We start from the raw sequence: 15,969 nt of genomic DNA on the forward strand, positions 1-15,969 counted from the left end.
CTCTGCAGCCTCCGTGGGGGGATGAGTCCTGCCTGACAGTGAGCTGAGTCACATTCCTGTCTCAAACAAAGGAAAGGAATCCACACATACTCCATGCTGTCCTGGTTTCAGCTGAGGTACAGTTAGTTTTCTTCCCAGCAGCTGGCACAGTGCTGAGTTTGGATTCAGTGTGAGAATAATATTGATAACACCCTGATGTTTTAGCTGGTGCTCAACCCTAAATGGAGGACTCAGTGTCCTGTGCCAGCAGGAGCTGCAGAAGGAGCCAGGAGGGAGCAAGGCCAGGACTGTCCAAAAGGATATTCCACACCACAGAGCTGGGGGAGCTGTTTGGAGGGGCTGAATGCTGCTCAGGGAAGGGCTGGGTATGGCTGTGTAATTGTTCTGTGCATCACTTGTCTTTCTTGGGTTTTATTCCTCTCACTTTTTGTTTCCTCCTGTTTCTTTGTTATTATCATCATTCTCGTTATTATTATCATTATCTTTTACTTTATTTCAGTGATTAAACTGTTCTCCTCTCACGAATTTCACTTTTTTTTCTGGTGCTCCTCCCTATCCCAGGGGTGGGAGGCAGGGAGTGGGTGGCTGTGTAGTGCTGAGTTGCTGGCTGGAGCTAAACCACAATGCGTGCACATAAAAGCAAACTGTTTCCTCATTGTTTGCAAGAGCTTCAGCATTTGGCAGTGCTGAGATTCCCTCTTGTCTGTCATTGATAGAGACTGCTGTGCTCACAGCACTTCTTGATTGGCAAAATCAGAAGCAAAGGTAGAAATATTAGTAACCAAAACACAGAATTAGCACTGCAAAACATAATGCTTGTGTGCTTTTTGAAATGATGCACATTTTGGCAGGGACTACAGCTGAAACACTGGGTTAAGTTTGCTTTTTATACTGTTTCCATCCAACAGTTGCTGGTGTTTACTGTATACCATCCCCATCTGTCTCTTAGTTTAAGAATACAGCCATGGCACTCACCTGTGAAAGAGCTCTGCTTTCCCTGCAGTGCAGCAGAGACACATGGAGCACTCTGAAAATGGGACTGAAAGGATCTTGGGGCAATTCAGAGCTTCCCTTGAGCAAACTGCTAATATCTGTCCTGGCAGGGCTCTGGTGCTGACTGTGCAAAGTGGAGGAACACCACGGGCCCCAGAAGTGATCTGAGCTTAATGGTGACCTGCTTGGCACATGGAATCACTGTAGGGTCAAATTAAGGCGAAAGAGCAGTGGGAATGGAGGGACTTCAGTTCCAGAAGGGAAAGAAGGTGTTGGGTACAGAAACAGCAAGAAGCAGCAGAAATGTGTGAAATCTGGATCTTCTGAAAGAGAACCCAGGGCTGGATTACCCCAGACTCCTCTTTGTGAGGTTCTCATGCACAGCAGACATAGTCTGGAGTATCTTTGTTGTTTTCAAGGCCAGATATCCATGAAGGGAATACGAGGGAACCAACCTGCTGCCGAATCCTTCTGGAGCTGGTACACTCCCCCACTGCAGAGTTTACTTTTCTTCAGTGTGCTTTTGCAAACAGTAACAGGGGACCAATAATGCCATGGTGGAGGAGCTGTCCCAGCATTTGTTCCAGTACTCTGTGCCATCCAGTGGAGTTTACTGGGACAGAGTTTGGTTTTGTGGTTCAGGTGATGGTGCCTCTGTAAAATTAATGGTGACAGCACCTCCAGTGCTTTGACCCACTGGTGTATCCATGGGAAAGTAAAGGAGGGCCAGATGCCTGCCTCTCCTTCTCAGACATTTGATCATTTCATGTTTTGCATTTTTCTGCTCAACCAGAGTCATTTTTCTTGGACAGCTCCACGTGCTCTTGGGACATTAAATACAGAGGGGTTCATTTCTGTCCCAAAGGGTGATTTGTCCAGGGCAATGCTGCTTCCTGTTCTGGATGAAGCTAGCACAGATGAAGAGAGAAATGGACAGAAATTCTTCGGGTATATTGGAATCTGTAGAATGCCAAACCACATCATTTCCTTCCAGCTGTGTGTCTGGTTAGACTTTATGTTATCTAGATATTGACTTAATAGGTTGTTTTTTTTTTTTTCTTTTCTCAGCAGAAACCCAGAAAGGCAACTCCTCAGCCAGGAGAAGACACCTTGAACGGGCACCTTCCCCCAGGCTGGCAGAGCTACATGTCTCCCCAGGGTCGCAGGTACTATGTGAACACCTTCACAAATGGTAAGTGGGGGTGGCTTTCTCTTGGATTTGGGTTCCCCCCAGATGAAGGAAGGAATGATGAATCTGACTCCATGTTCTCAGAAGGCTAATTTATTATTTTATTGCACATATTATATTAAAGAATGCTATACTAAACTATGCTAAAGAATACAGAAAGGATACTTAGAGAAGGCTAAAAAGATAATAACAAAAAGTCATGATTCTCCCCAGATTCTCAACACATATTGATTGGCCAATGAATGAAAACAACTCACACCAGAAAATCAATGAAACAATCATCTGTTGGTAAACAGTCTCCAAACACATTCCGCATGTGAGCACAACACAGGAGAAGCAAATGAGATAAGAATTGTTTTCCTTTTTCTCTGAGGCTTCTCAGCTTCCCAGGAGAAAAATCCTGGGCAAAGGGATTTTTCAGAAATGTGAACGGCACAGCTTTCCAGTACATATTTCACCATACCAGCCCAGATCTGTTTCAGGAAGTCATCTTGACAGTTGATTTTGATAACAAAAGTAGCTGCAGAGCAACATGATCCTGACACCATACCTGAAAGAAAATACAAGAAGATTGTGACACTCTGTCGTCTTGATTCTGATCATCAGAAGATATCTGAAACATTGACAAAAGACAGAGGGTGTAGAGTAGAAGTGCCCCTGTCATAAATGTTTTAGAATCTGAAACACTGTTAAAGATACAATTTTTACCACATTCCCTATTTCCTTTGCCTGGAGATATTTATGTCTATATATACACATGCATGTAAAATAGTTTGATAGAACATCAAATACCACTAAAGCACCATTGGGCAAAACAGAAATGATGAAGGTCGCACTCAGCTTGTCCATGGAGACAAGGAAAGAAAAACCACATGTATTGGGACAGCACAGACAAATCTTCCAGTCTGTATTTGTGTGTTCTATTCCCTGTCATGTTGAGAAGCAGACTGAACTCATGATCTTATCACCTGCTCAAGACCTGTCAAACTTGTACCACCTCCAGTTCACCCGAGACTCTGTGTCGACCTGCTCCTCTCATCGTGAGCTCACAGCAGCATTGCAAAACAGGGTCTTGTGACCAGCAAATCCACATTTCTGTAGTAAAGAGAATGCCAGAGTGACAGGAAGGAGAGGACAGCGGGAGCTGACCTTGTTCACAGGGAAGTTGCAGCCATCAGGAGTGACCTCTGGCATTCCTTTATCTCACAAAGGAGAGCAGTGGGCACTTCATGGTCTGTTCAGGGGCTGATGTGTTTTATTGCAGAAGCTTTTGGCCCAGGACTTTGCCAAGTCATTATTTACTGGAATTTGATGCACTCACAGGATGCTCCCTCCAGAAAGTTCATTTCCATTTAACTCTGCCTCCATTTCCAAGCACAATTTGCTCTGGCTGGTGGGCAGCATCCCCTGCACAGCTGGGGAGGTCAGCAGGAGTTAGATACCCATCCCCACTGCACTTCAAATTCAGGGCAGGATGTGATTGTACTCAGTTCTGAGCCATCACTGGGATGGACCCAGACTCACTGGGTTGAGGCCAGGTAAAACCAGTAAGAGGCAGAATCAGTTTCTCTTGTGATAAGAGCTCTTATCACAGAGACCCTGCCTCAGAAAGGTGGGGGACTGGGACTAAATTTCTCCATAATGTCAGTCAGTTTTGTATTTCCCTCAGAAAAGTGACAAGTAGTATAACAAAGGCCAATTGCCATATCCTGCCTGGGAGCTCAGGCCAGCAATCAGGAGATTTCTGATTCCTCTAGGAAGGGAGGATAACTTTGGCACAGGCTGACCAGGGAGGCGGGGGAATCTCTGTCCTTGGAAAATCTCAGAAACTGGCTGGCCAGAGCTGTGGCTGATCTGCTCTTAGCAGTGATCCTGCTCAGAGAAGCTGGGCTGAACACTTCCAGAGGTCACTTCCATCCCGTCTTTCTCAGGAGAATGCCCAGCCCACCTGTGGTTGTGCTGTCAACCATTACAGTGCTGTGTGGTTCTCAGAATAACAGCGTGTGAGAGAGGGTGGAAGTGGGATTTGTTTCTGTGTTCTGAGCCTTGCTGCAGGGATCACTTATTCAAGTTCTGTTCAGATGAGAATCTCTTCACCAGACTAATCCTAAACCCACTTCCATCATTGAAAGGCTCTGGTGAGAGGAGGTGTGGGTCTTCTTATGGGGTGGCACTGTGGCTAAACATTCACCCAGCATCCAGGCAGGGTCTGTGGGAAGGGGACCTGTGGGAAGGAAGGCATTTCATTGATGGGAAAACAGGTCTTAAAAGCAACAAAGGCAGTTTGAAAGCTCACTAAAGGGAAAAACAAAGCAGCAACCATAGTTAAATTACAGTGAGCTGCTGCAAAACTGTTTGCCAGCTCATCCTCAGAGCATGGTCATCAATGGTCCCTTGTCCAGGGGGAGTTTGTGCTGAAGGGAATCCTGCAGTGATCTGCCCGAGAATCCATTCCAGGCAACATTTCCAGTGATGAATGGCATGTTGACATTGAGAGCACTTATTCAAAAAATAACTTTTAACTGGAGCTGGGAGGGAACACGGTGTTCTCTCCTGCACAGAACAGGCTCAGAATTCACAATCGCCCTGGAATAGGAGGATGCTGTTCAGTAAAGATGCATTTAGGATCAGAGATTTCACCAGAAATAATTAAGTGGCAAAGACAGGCAATGGAACAGTTTACAGATGAAGACATTGGGGCTCTGGAGGATCTGAAGTTGAGTGAGAGCCAGCAGTGTTGTGCTAGTACAAACCAGCCAGCATTTTCCATTGTATAAATAGGAGTGTTGTCTGTGAGGCATGAAGTAAGCCTCCAACTTTACAAGGAAATTATAATGCCTCAGCTGGAATATTTTATCTTGTTTGGACTCTACACTTCAGGAAATATGTGAGTCAGCTGGATAAAGCCCAGAAGAGAGTAGCAAAAGTGATGGAAGATGTGGAAAACATAGCCTGTGGGTGAATGCTGAGAGATTGGGGATGTCTGCCCTTAGAAAGCAAAGATGTGGGCAGGGTTGTGGAAGCAGGTTTTAAGTGCATCAGTTGCCTTTCTGGAGAATGCTGTTTGCAATGCCTGTCATCACCAGAAGATTTCAATTTCAACTTCAATTTTCATCTCTAGAACACATTTCAGTTGCAACCAGGACAGCTAACCCTTCCAAGCTCTGTTGGGAGTGAAGTGTGGGAGTGCAGAGTTGCCTGGGAGTCTCTATCACCAGAGCAGATTATGCAAAACCATGAAAATTCATGGTTGACCTTCTCTGGTATAGTGCAGGGGCAGTAGGACTGCCTGAAATCCCTGCCAGGCCTGTTGGTTTCAGTCTGTAAGGCCTAAACTACACTAAAATATTTATCAATATCGAAACTGACAAACGCCTTCAATGGAACTTGTTCTTTATTTGTTGTCTTTGTATTTCCCCAGTTTTTACAATCATCATGTTTAACCAGGCTCTTGTCACTCATCTGCTGGTTTGCTTTTTCTGGTTGTCTGAGTCAAAGAATCTTAATATGAGTTCAGAGGAGCTTCTCATTTGTGCTTCTCATTCGCAGCTGTGCTGGATCTTCCCGCTGTGTTTTGGGGCAGGTCCTGCCCCTCCATGGACTGTCCTGCCCTGAGCTCTCCAGGGAGAGGCAGGATCAGGCAGGAATGTCCCCAGGCAGCAGCAGAGGGTGGGCTCCACGCCGCAGCATCTGCTGGGATGGGAGCAGGGAGGGACACAGCCTTTGAGGGAGGTCATCTGTGTACAAGATTTGGTGTGGTGGAGCTCTGTGCTGCTGCCCGGATGAGCCCTGTGTGTAATTCTGTGCTCTCCTCCTAAAGAAAAGAGGTGTTGGGTCACCTGTCTGTTCAACAACTTGTCTTTCTGACCTTGCCTGGTGCAGCATCTTCTCTGCCTCAGTGCACAAGTCTTTTTTTGGCTTAAATTGTTTTATTGCTCTTAGTGCTTGAACGATTCAGAAGTGGTAACACAAGTATCCACTCACATTCCTGAGGAGGGGAAGTGGGATTTTAGGGTCAAGTAAAATCTTCATTCTTCTGAGCCTTCAAAATACAGCAGATGCCTCCCTTCATGTGAGGCATTACTATTATTGTCACCATTGTTTGCAGTGGTTGATGTCCTTCCACACTGGGGTGATCTGCCTTTGCTGTACATCTTGACCCTGAGATGAGCTCAGTTGGTCAGAGCAGGGTGCTAATAATGGCAGGGTTGTGGCTTTGATCCCCATATGGGCTGTTCACCTTAGAGTCTGACTCCATCATCCTTCTGGGTCCCTTCCAACTCAGATTATTTTGTGATCTTATCTGATTGTAACAGTATTTCCACCATGTGTTGTTGTGTGGTCTAATTTTCATTGTCTTTACAGGAAAAAAACCACAAGGTATTGGTTGTTAACTAGAAATAAATAGAATATATATGAGACAGTGTTCTTCTGTGGAAAAAATTGTTAGGAAAACCAGTAATGAAGGAATTGGGGTGACCCTGGAACAAACAGATGTGCAGAGGTGACAAACAGCACATTCCTGTCTGTCTCCACTTGATATCCCACCAGATAAACACTCCACATTTATCATCCTTTAAAGCAGGTTCAATCCTGAAACCATTGTAAGGGCCTCTGAGCTAGATATGATCTGCACAGTGAAACCCGGGACAACTTGAGTGCACCCAAGGTTTTCTGAGCATGGCCTTGCCACAGGAGGGATGAGTGTACACCAGTGACAAATACAGCTGGGTAATTCCTTGTGCAACATCCAGAGCCACCCCTGCCATGGCAAAGCACAAGACAGAGTGCCCAGAATGCACAGCCACTACGTGGTTAATGAGTTACTCAGTGCCTGTAGGAGGGGTTTCCAATTGTGTGTGGGTGGTAGATTCAGCAAGAAAATATTTCATTATGCTGAAGAAATTCTCTGATGGGCTGCAGCTGCAATACCTCTTGCATTAGTCAAACAATAGCACTGCAGCTACCTTGCCCATCACATTAAAGATGAGTTGTGTACTTGTGACACCAGTGTTTGTGTGGCTTACTGCCACCTTGCTTTCACAGTTGAGGCCAGCTTTATGTGGTGTGTTCTTATTTCCAGCCTTTTCTTGTCTTTTATGTAAAGTCCTTCCCATTTACTAGACAGCATTTTATCTCCTGGAAAGCAGAACTGCTGCTTTTGTGTTATCTTGATCCTAATTAAAGTCCATATACTCTTAGGTCTTTTACTTAAGGTCCTTCCCATTTACTAAACAGCATTTTATCTCCTGGAAAGCAGAACTTCTGCTTTTGTGTTTTCTTGATCCTAATTAAAGTTCACATATGCTTATCTTCACAAGCATCATTAGTGAAATGCCACCTGCAACAGTAAGTTCTGGGGCAGTCCTGAAATGTGTGGCTGAAAGAGGTCATTTTCTTGGAAGGTCTCTGAGTTGAGGGGTTTTATTCATGCCTCACCAGCTATGGTCAGCTCCTGCTCCAGCTAAACTTATGAGCTGCAGCTCAAAGGTTAAGTCATCTGTGGAGACACCAAAGAGATGTCAAGCCATTTTTATTACATGTTTTTTCTCATACAGTTAAAATGTTTCAGTGACATTTCCCTCTGATACAGCTAAAGGGTGGTTATAGGAAGCTGCCTTGGTAAAGTGGCCTAAAACCTAGAAAAATAAAGCATGTCTCAGAAAGTGCTGGAAATAGCATTATTATCCCTGCTAAGCCTGCAGTGAAGGGCTCCCTTTTGTCACGTGGTGTTTGCAAAAGGAGGGGCATGGGAGATATCCCAGTAATCATTTTGAAAGATCAAGTGAGAGCTCTTGTCAGCAGCTTTTCCTGTGCTGTGGAGGTGGTAACAAGCACCTCTCTATTCCACATGGACACAACAGTTCAGGAACTCCTGCATGGTGCCTTCTCCATGGCTCCATAATGAAACTATGGAGCATTTAGCTCCAGAAATGGAACTACACATGACACCATGCTGAGGTACTAAAATGAAAAGAATATAAACACATTTGTGAGGGATTGTGCTGGTACATAAAGCCCTGGCCTTTGGCTGATGTATGTTCAAACTGGAAAGCAGCTCCTTTGACCTTAGAGTGCTGCTGAATTCATGGAAGAGGGACCAACAATTCATTCTTCAGCAGTCATGGTATGATCACAAAAATTGTCTGCTTCAGGATATTCTCAGAAGTTTCTTGACTAACACAATTCCCAGAGTGTGTGGCTCTCTGACACATCATGTCATTTCTCATTCTGCCAAACAGGAGTGAACTTGCTCCCCCCAAACACCACAAAGGTTTCCACTTTTCCTCTGGTAGGAAATGTTTCTCCACTTCTGTGGAAACCCTCTCTGGCTCCATTGGCCACTGGAGCTTGGATCTCATAATTGTTTTTCCTTTTACAACGTCATTGCAGTTTTAACAAGTGGTTTTCTCCTGCCTTGCTGTTCACTAACTCAATTCCACAGAGCCACAGAGTGGTTTGGGTTGGAAGGGACCTTGTGCCAGCTCCCTGCAGGGGACACGTTCCACCAGACCAGATGGCTCCTGGCCCTGGCCTTGGGGATCTCGCAGGGCTGCAGTACTTGTTTTTGTTCACAGCCCTCCTTCAGAGTCTGCAGTTGTCTGCTGGGTCGTCTCTGTCAAGGAAACTGCTGGTTATTCCTTCCCCACACTGCCTAGATGGTCTCATTAGCACGTGGCTGATCAGGGACGACAGAACTTGTTGGTGTTGGTCTGCCAGTCTAAGTTGCACCCAGAGTGCAAGGCTGCAGCTTGACTGGAACATCCTCTGGGGAAAACTGTGTGGGATGTCAAATCTGGGCCAGTATGGGATCTGTCCTTAAAGCCATGATCACTGTTTTACCACAGGGTTACAAGCAGCCTTCTGATTTTCCAAGCACCGGGATTGTGCTGGTACTCCCAGACAGGACTGTGCCTTTCCTGGATCAGACAGTGCATTATCTCTCAACAAGCCTTCTCTGTGTCTCTGTAAAAAAAAGCCATCCCCCCACTCACTTCTAATCCCCGCTCTCACTTCTAATCATGACTGAGCTGCAGAGAAATCTGTAATGTCACAGTTTTACCTTGGTAAACGTAGTTGCTTCCAGTAGATGGCATTCCAGCCATGCAGTCCTGATCCAGATTAGTTCCTGTCCCTGCTTGAGCTGCCACAATAATCCCTGCACAGAAGGAGTTTTTTTTTCCTCCTAATGCTCAAAATAAATGGAGTTAAAACGCTCTTGTTCATTTCCTACCTAATTAAAGATGTTTTTTCTATTTAATGCATTTTATAGCATTGGGGTTTTTTTCTTTATTTTTCAACGTGCTTAACTCCAAAGTCATTTTATTTTGGAAAATTTGTCAAGACACTGAATGTTTTGGATTGGATTCACAAATCTGCTAACCGCTGGGCGCTGCTCTTTCATGTGTGAATTTTTCGCCCTCAAGTTATGTGTCTGGGTGCTCTGTGTGGCCCAGGGGAGGAATGAGGCACAGCAGCTCCACAACAGCCAGCAGGCAGAGCAGAGACCATTAAAAGGAGCAGCTGGTGATTGTCACAGAATCCCAGAACATTCTGAGCTGGAAGGGCCCCCAAGGATCATCGAGTCCAGCTCTGGAGTGAATGGCCCATACAGGGATCAAACCCACAACCTTCATTTATTAGCACCATGCTCTGGCTGACTGAGCCACGGCTCTTTAACCAATTAATTACATTTCATATATATTTGGTGGATTTTTGGGTGCATTCCTCTGCAGGGTCTCAAAAATGCTGGAGACAGGTATGCTTGTGTGAAACCCCCAAGCCAAATAGGAAGGTAGCTTATTTTACTGCTAACATCAAAGTCAGTACTGGCAAAAAAACCATTTTAGTTCACTGACTGCACTGGGGCTCAGTATCAGGGGGCATCACAGTCCCTTCCCACAGATCTCAACTCACATTATTAATTAATCAACATTTTAAAATAAAAAAAAATCTACAAGACACCTGTGTCATGGACATATTTTCTGAAAAATACTTTTGCTAGGATTTTTTCCTCCTGAGAAGCTGAGAGGCCTCAGGAACAAAATGTAAACAATGATTGTCTGCTGCTGTGGAATGCAACAGGTGCATCTGTGATTGGCTCATGTTGGTTGTTTCTAATTAATGGCCAATCACAGTCCAGGTGTCTCAGACTCTCTGGTCAGTCACAAGATTATGTTATCATTCCTTTCATTTCCTTGCTAGCTTTCTGATTAAATCCTTTTTTCTATTCTTTTAGTATAGTTTTAGTATAAAATTTTCTTTTCATATGATATATATCATAAAATAATAAATCAGCCTTCTGAAACATGGAGTCAAGATTCTCATCTCTTCTCTCGTCCTGGGACCCCTGTGAACAGCACCACACACCTGGGTACTGTGTTATTTACCTTTGCCTTACAGTAAATGGAAATTAGAATTTATTTAACCATGCACTTGTGGATTGTAAGCCAAGACAAGCTGACTCATAAAAGGCAACTCTTTGCATTTCATTTTGCCTCTGTTTAGTTAAGACACTTCTCAGTTCTTCTTCATTGACCTAGCGTGGAATTTATTTACTTACTACCCAGTTCACAAAAACAAGCTAAAATTTAAATATTCCCTTGTGATTCAGCAAAGCTTCTAGTTCAAGTTTTGCACTTGTAATGGAAGAAAAGGCTCAAAGTATTTTTCTTTGCAGTCAAAAGCATGCTGTGGCTTAGGGAGGGGGTGAGAGGGGAAGGATGGGGAGGGCCAGGGCATGTACAGGTGTGTGGGTGGCACCTGCTTCCATTTGGGATCTGTAATCCTGAGTTCTTTCTGAAATAAGGAACCTCACACAACCCTTGAGGACACTTCTGTGCATATATATACACACATAGACATTTATATGCATATAAATACATATATGTATATACATATGTGCATGAATCTATATGTAAAAATAGTTTTTTTATGGTTGTTGAATCATATTAACATCCTGCTTGATGCCTAAATAAGCACTGACCCAGGACAGGAGGCCTTTTTTGCCCTGAGAGAGGTGTTCATTGCCAGCTCTAAAATCCTCAAGGGCTCTCCTCCATCACTTCCTGACCACGTTCATCCAGAATATTGACACAGGTGCAGGATTTCAGGCTTTGGCAGAATTAGATGGTTGCTGATTGGGATTTGGGAAACAGCAGTTTCAAATGAAGCAGCCAAAGTAGTCCTCAGACTTTTTTACTTGCTAATTTTCTTATTATGACTATTATGACTTGCTGATTTTCTTATTGATACCATCTGGCAATCAATTTTGTTTAGCTGATTGGGAACTGAGATGTGCATTCAAAAGGAATGGTTCCTTGGGCTTCCTGGCTGGACTTCTCTGGAAGTTGCTGCTCTCACTCCACTGTCTTCTGCTCACAACTTCTAAAAAGTTTGGCACTTAAGTCTTCTGTCTTCAGCATGTGGTCAAAATTAATTTTGCATTTGCTGAGATGAGCAGAATGGTAAAACTACAAAGGCAGCTGAGGGGGGAAAGCAGCAGCAGCAGTCTTTGGAGTGTCACAACTGGTGTGACAAACGTTTGCATATTCCAGCTGCTAAGTGACTTGAGTGGAAAAAAAGGAAACTTTCCAGGGAAATATTTTTTTGGGGGGGGAAACCGGTGCTAAGGCTTGTGTATATGACTGAAAGCACATCTGTGAGTCACTCACAGCTGCCTTCCATGGAGAGAGCAGGGGCAGAGGCACTCTGTCCCCAGGCTGAGGACCAAGGCTGGCACCTGGCAGTGCCCACAGTGGGCTGCAGGCAGTGCCCAGGCTGGGCTGGCCTTCAGTGCAGCTGGAAAGGCAGCCAGTGCAGCCAGGTGAGTGTGCCCAGGCAGTGACCTGGAAGAACCAGTGATGCAGCTTCAGCCTGCTCTGTCTCCACCCAGCCCAGCTGGCAGCTGAGGCAGGAAGAGATGAGGGGAGAGAGGAAGGGCAGGGAGGTGCAGGCATCTTCCTCACAGGGTGAGAACCTGCTTCAGAGGGCAGTGAGGGTCAGACCACTGGTTTATGTGTCATAACTCTGGTATGTGTACCAAAGCCTCCATCAGCCTGACACTGGTGTTTCCCTTCACAGAAACGACGTGGGAGCGGCCGAGCAGTGTGCCAGGCACTCCCAAGAGCCCTGTGTCACAGAAGAGTTCTGCAGGTACTGTCTGATGCTGTGCCTGGCTGAATCTGCTCCTCCACCACTCAGCAAAGCAAAGGAGAGTGCTGTGATACAGTGGGAGAGGGACTTGATGGACATATAGAATCATGGAATGGTTCAGGTTGGAGGGGACCTTAAAGATCGTCTCATTCCACCCACCTGCCATGGCAGAGACAGCTTCCACTGTCCCAGGTGATGGAATATGCTCCAAGCCTGGCCTTGGACACTTCCAGGCATCCAGGGGCAGCCACAGCTTCTCTGGGCACCCTGTGCCAGGGTCTCACCACCCTCACAGATTGTCTCTTAATCTCTGATCTCAGTCTATCCTCCCACAGCTTAAAGCCATTGCTCCTTGTCCTGTCACTCCAGACTCCTGCCTAATGTCCCTTTCTGGCTCTCCTGTATCCCTGTCAGGCTCTAATGTCTCCTCAGACCCTTCTCTTCTCCAGCCTACACGGTTGTGAGAGTGTAGCAGAGCAAACACGGTGGAGCTTTCCCTCCTAGTAGTTTGTATGAAGATTGTGCATTTCATTGTGACCAAAGGATTTATAATGTAGTTGAGTATCTTGTTTCAACACTAGTTTGAGCATTATTCATTGCTCAGTATATTAAAAAGAAAAGGCAATTTGTAGTTCCATGCAGGAACCAAAAACATCTTGCAAGGCTTGCTTTCTTTACATGAAAACTCCCTTGGACCAGTACTTTTAGTGGATGCCAGGTGCCCAGCAAGCCACTCTGTCATTCTCCTCCTCAAGTGGATGGGGGTGAAAACTACAACAAAAGGGTTGGGATAAGGGCAGAGAGACATCACTCATTATTATCATGGGCAAAACACACTCCACTCAGTAAAATGTTTAATCTATTACCCATCAAATCACAGTAGGGTAATGCGGAATACAGCTAAGCCTTAAACACTGTGATCTATATCTGCAAATTCAGTTATGGGATTAATTTTTAAATTTAAATCTTAAATTTCATTGGCTATCAGCAGCAAGCCTGCTAACTCTCCCTCTGTTCTTGCAGTGAATGGCTACTACGTCTCTGGGTCCCCTGTGCACCAGCTCGACTCGGGTCACACGAGCCTCCGAAAACCCAGTGGGGACCCCCAGGTAAGTTTTTTTGGGAAAAGCCAAACAGCAGGATCCAAGAGTAAATGGGTTTCTAAGTAGTTTAGGAATCCACCCAGAGCAAGAAGTCAAGAGGTCATTTTCTTTTAGAAACTCTCAGATCAGACAGATTTGTGTGTAGTATAGTTAGGCTTTGTGTCCAGCTGGTAAAACAGTAAAAAAAGCCAAGATGCTTTGGAATTTTTGTCCTATCACTCCTTTCTGAAAAATCCACCAGGCCACTTCAGTCACTATTAGCAACCCTATGAATTTTCCTGCCACTCCAGCCTGAACCCTGGGCCTGTGTCCAGCACAGTCCTCTCTTTACATTTGCACATCCGCCCATGTCTGTATCTCATTGTATTTTCCTGCAGCTCCAGCTTTCCCTCCCAAAGACAGTATTCACAAAGAATTCATCCAAAGCTTTTTTCTCAATGACTTCATCCACTCTGGCCTGTCCTTTCACAGCCCCTCCTCAGTGCCTCACCCAGCACATCACCCCGAGTTAACCTACAGGATGCTGACCTGTGCACCTCCCCTGCCTTTGTCCAAATTTCCAATAAATATCTCTGCACTTTTGCTTGCAACACGTCATATCCCTGGGAAATTCTTCCCCACAGATGTGGGGATGCAGATGCAGCACAGGGCCCTCTTCCAGCTCCTCCCATGAAACTCTTTGCTCCCTGCCAAAACATCCCCATATGACCATGTGACTGCCACAGCTGCTGGATCACACTTCCCCACCCTCTGGCGTTTCCCCCAGTGGTCCCAGACCTGACTTTTCTCTGTTCCTTTCTCTGTGAAAGTGATGGTTCCTTTCACAGTGCTAAATATCCCTGGGGAAATGCCTGGCTTATTGGTGTGCTGCTGCCATGTGGACCTGGCCTGCCTGGTGCTCTCAGTGTCTCTGACATTCTCTGTTTCTTGGGCTAAGTTTTGTGTTGTCTGACAATGGTCCCACTTTGCCTTGACCCTCTTTTCTCACATGCTGCCTCTTAAGTAGTTCCTTTCACCTAGGTCAGTATCCCTGGTTTAAATTCATGGCATTTCTCATGATACAGTCCAGCTCTTTGGATTCTCTGTTTCTTCTGCATCAAACATCTTGTACTAACTCCCTGTGCTGCTGTTTCTGTGAGCAGTTTGCCTGGGCTGGAGACAGTGAGCACCTAAACTAGGTCAAAAGCATTTTAGAATCTGATGTAGCGCATTACCAGACACCCCTGTCCACATATCTACTGTGACTCCCTCAGAGAACCCAGAGAAACTTGTAGGCTGTGACTTCCTTCAAAAAGTCCCTTGTGAATCTTTTTGCCAAAAGAAAAAAAAATTCTCAAGGCATCTGACTCCCATGTTTTTGTAGTTGGCATGGAACACAGATTAACTTCTGCAGAATTTCCTTTGTAGCAGCAACATTTGCCACCTTCTGTTTTTACACTGCTGAGTCTTACTCAAATTCACAGACACCTTTATACTCAAATTTACATCTAAGATCCATGAGGAGTCAGAGTCACAGAATGGTTCAGGTGGAAGAGACTAAAGCCCATCCAGTCCCATCTAGACACCTTCCACTGTCCCAGGCTGCTCCAAGCCCTGTCCAGCCTGGCCTTGGGCACTTCCAGGGATCCAGGGGCAGCCACAGCTTCTCCGGGCACCCTGTGCCAGGGCCTCACAGGGAAAAATTTCTTCCTTCTGTCCCATCTAACTCTGCCCTCTGGCAGTGGGAGCCATTCCCCCTTTTTCTATCGCTCCAGGCCTTTGTCCACAATCTCTCTCCAGCTTTTTGTAGACTGACCTCATGTACTGCAAGTTTCCACTGAGGTCTTCCTGGAGCCTTCTCTTCTCCAGGCTCTCTCAGCCTTTGCAGTCCTTGCTCAGCTGACTCAAGCATCAGCCTGTCAGAAATCCCTCTCATGGCTTTTCTCACTCCCTTCATCACCTCCATGGTACTTTCTTTCCACTGCTCCTTTATTACAGGTTTTTCCAAACTGAACTCCTGGCTTCATCCCTGCTTTGAACCTGCTTTGAATTAGTTCTGAATCCCTGACTGGCTGCTGGTGGCATTAATTCTCAGAACAGCTTGTGTCTACGCCCTCTTGGGAAGCTGCTTTTCCTGGGGGCTGGGGCAGCTTCTGCAGAAGAGTCCTGAGTAAGGAAAGCATCTGACCATAAACCTGTGGTTGCAAGAAGCTGTTCTGCATACCCTCAAAGTCTTTTTGGCCTGTCTCTCTCTCTCCTTGTGTGTCTTGGGCCATCCTAAGCTGCTCTGCTTTGACTGCTTCCTTGTCTGTTCCTGGCACGGGCTGTCTCCCACTGTGGAGCAGCTCCTAAGCTTTGGCCAGGATGCTTTCTTGGGCCTGGGCAGCAGCCACCATGCAAACAAATGCTGGCAAGGTCCCTCCAGCAAGCTCAGCCACATTTCTTGGAAACAGGTCAGGGGGTGGGGGGAAAAGCCACAACTGAGAACAACGCGGAGCTATGCTGTGCTGGGCACTCAGCCAGACCTTGTTTATGGCTTCCTAGAGAGCA

General features: G+C 45.7%; 1 protein-coding gene across 2 annotated transcripts in view; it reads left to right on the forward strand.

The window, feature by feature from the left end:
• Positions 1–15,969, forward strand: part of GAS7 (growth arrest specific 7) — a 79,777-nt gene that overhangs the window by 30,381 nt on the left and 33,427 nt on the right. The window contains exons 2-4 of one of the 2 annotated variants that reach the window (XM_058038830.1): positions 2,062–2,185; positions 12,266–12,337; positions 13,361–13,446. In XM_058038830.1, coding sequence (XP_057894813.1) covers positions 2,062–2,185; positions 12,266–12,337; positions 13,361–13,446 — 282 coding nt within the window. The remainder of the gene's footprint in view (positions 1–2,061; positions 2,186–12,265; positions 12,338–13,360; positions 13,447–15,969) is intronic. The other variant, XM_058038831.1, reaches the window with a different exon arrangement.

This window comes from Melospiza georgiana, chromosome 21 (assembly GCF_028018845.1).
Source record: "Melospiza georgiana isolate bMelGeo1 chromosome 21, bMelGeo1.pri, whole genome shotgun sequence".
Lineage (NCBI taxonomy): Eukaryota > Metazoa > Chordata > Aves > Passeriformes > Passerellidae > Melospiza > Melospiza georgiana.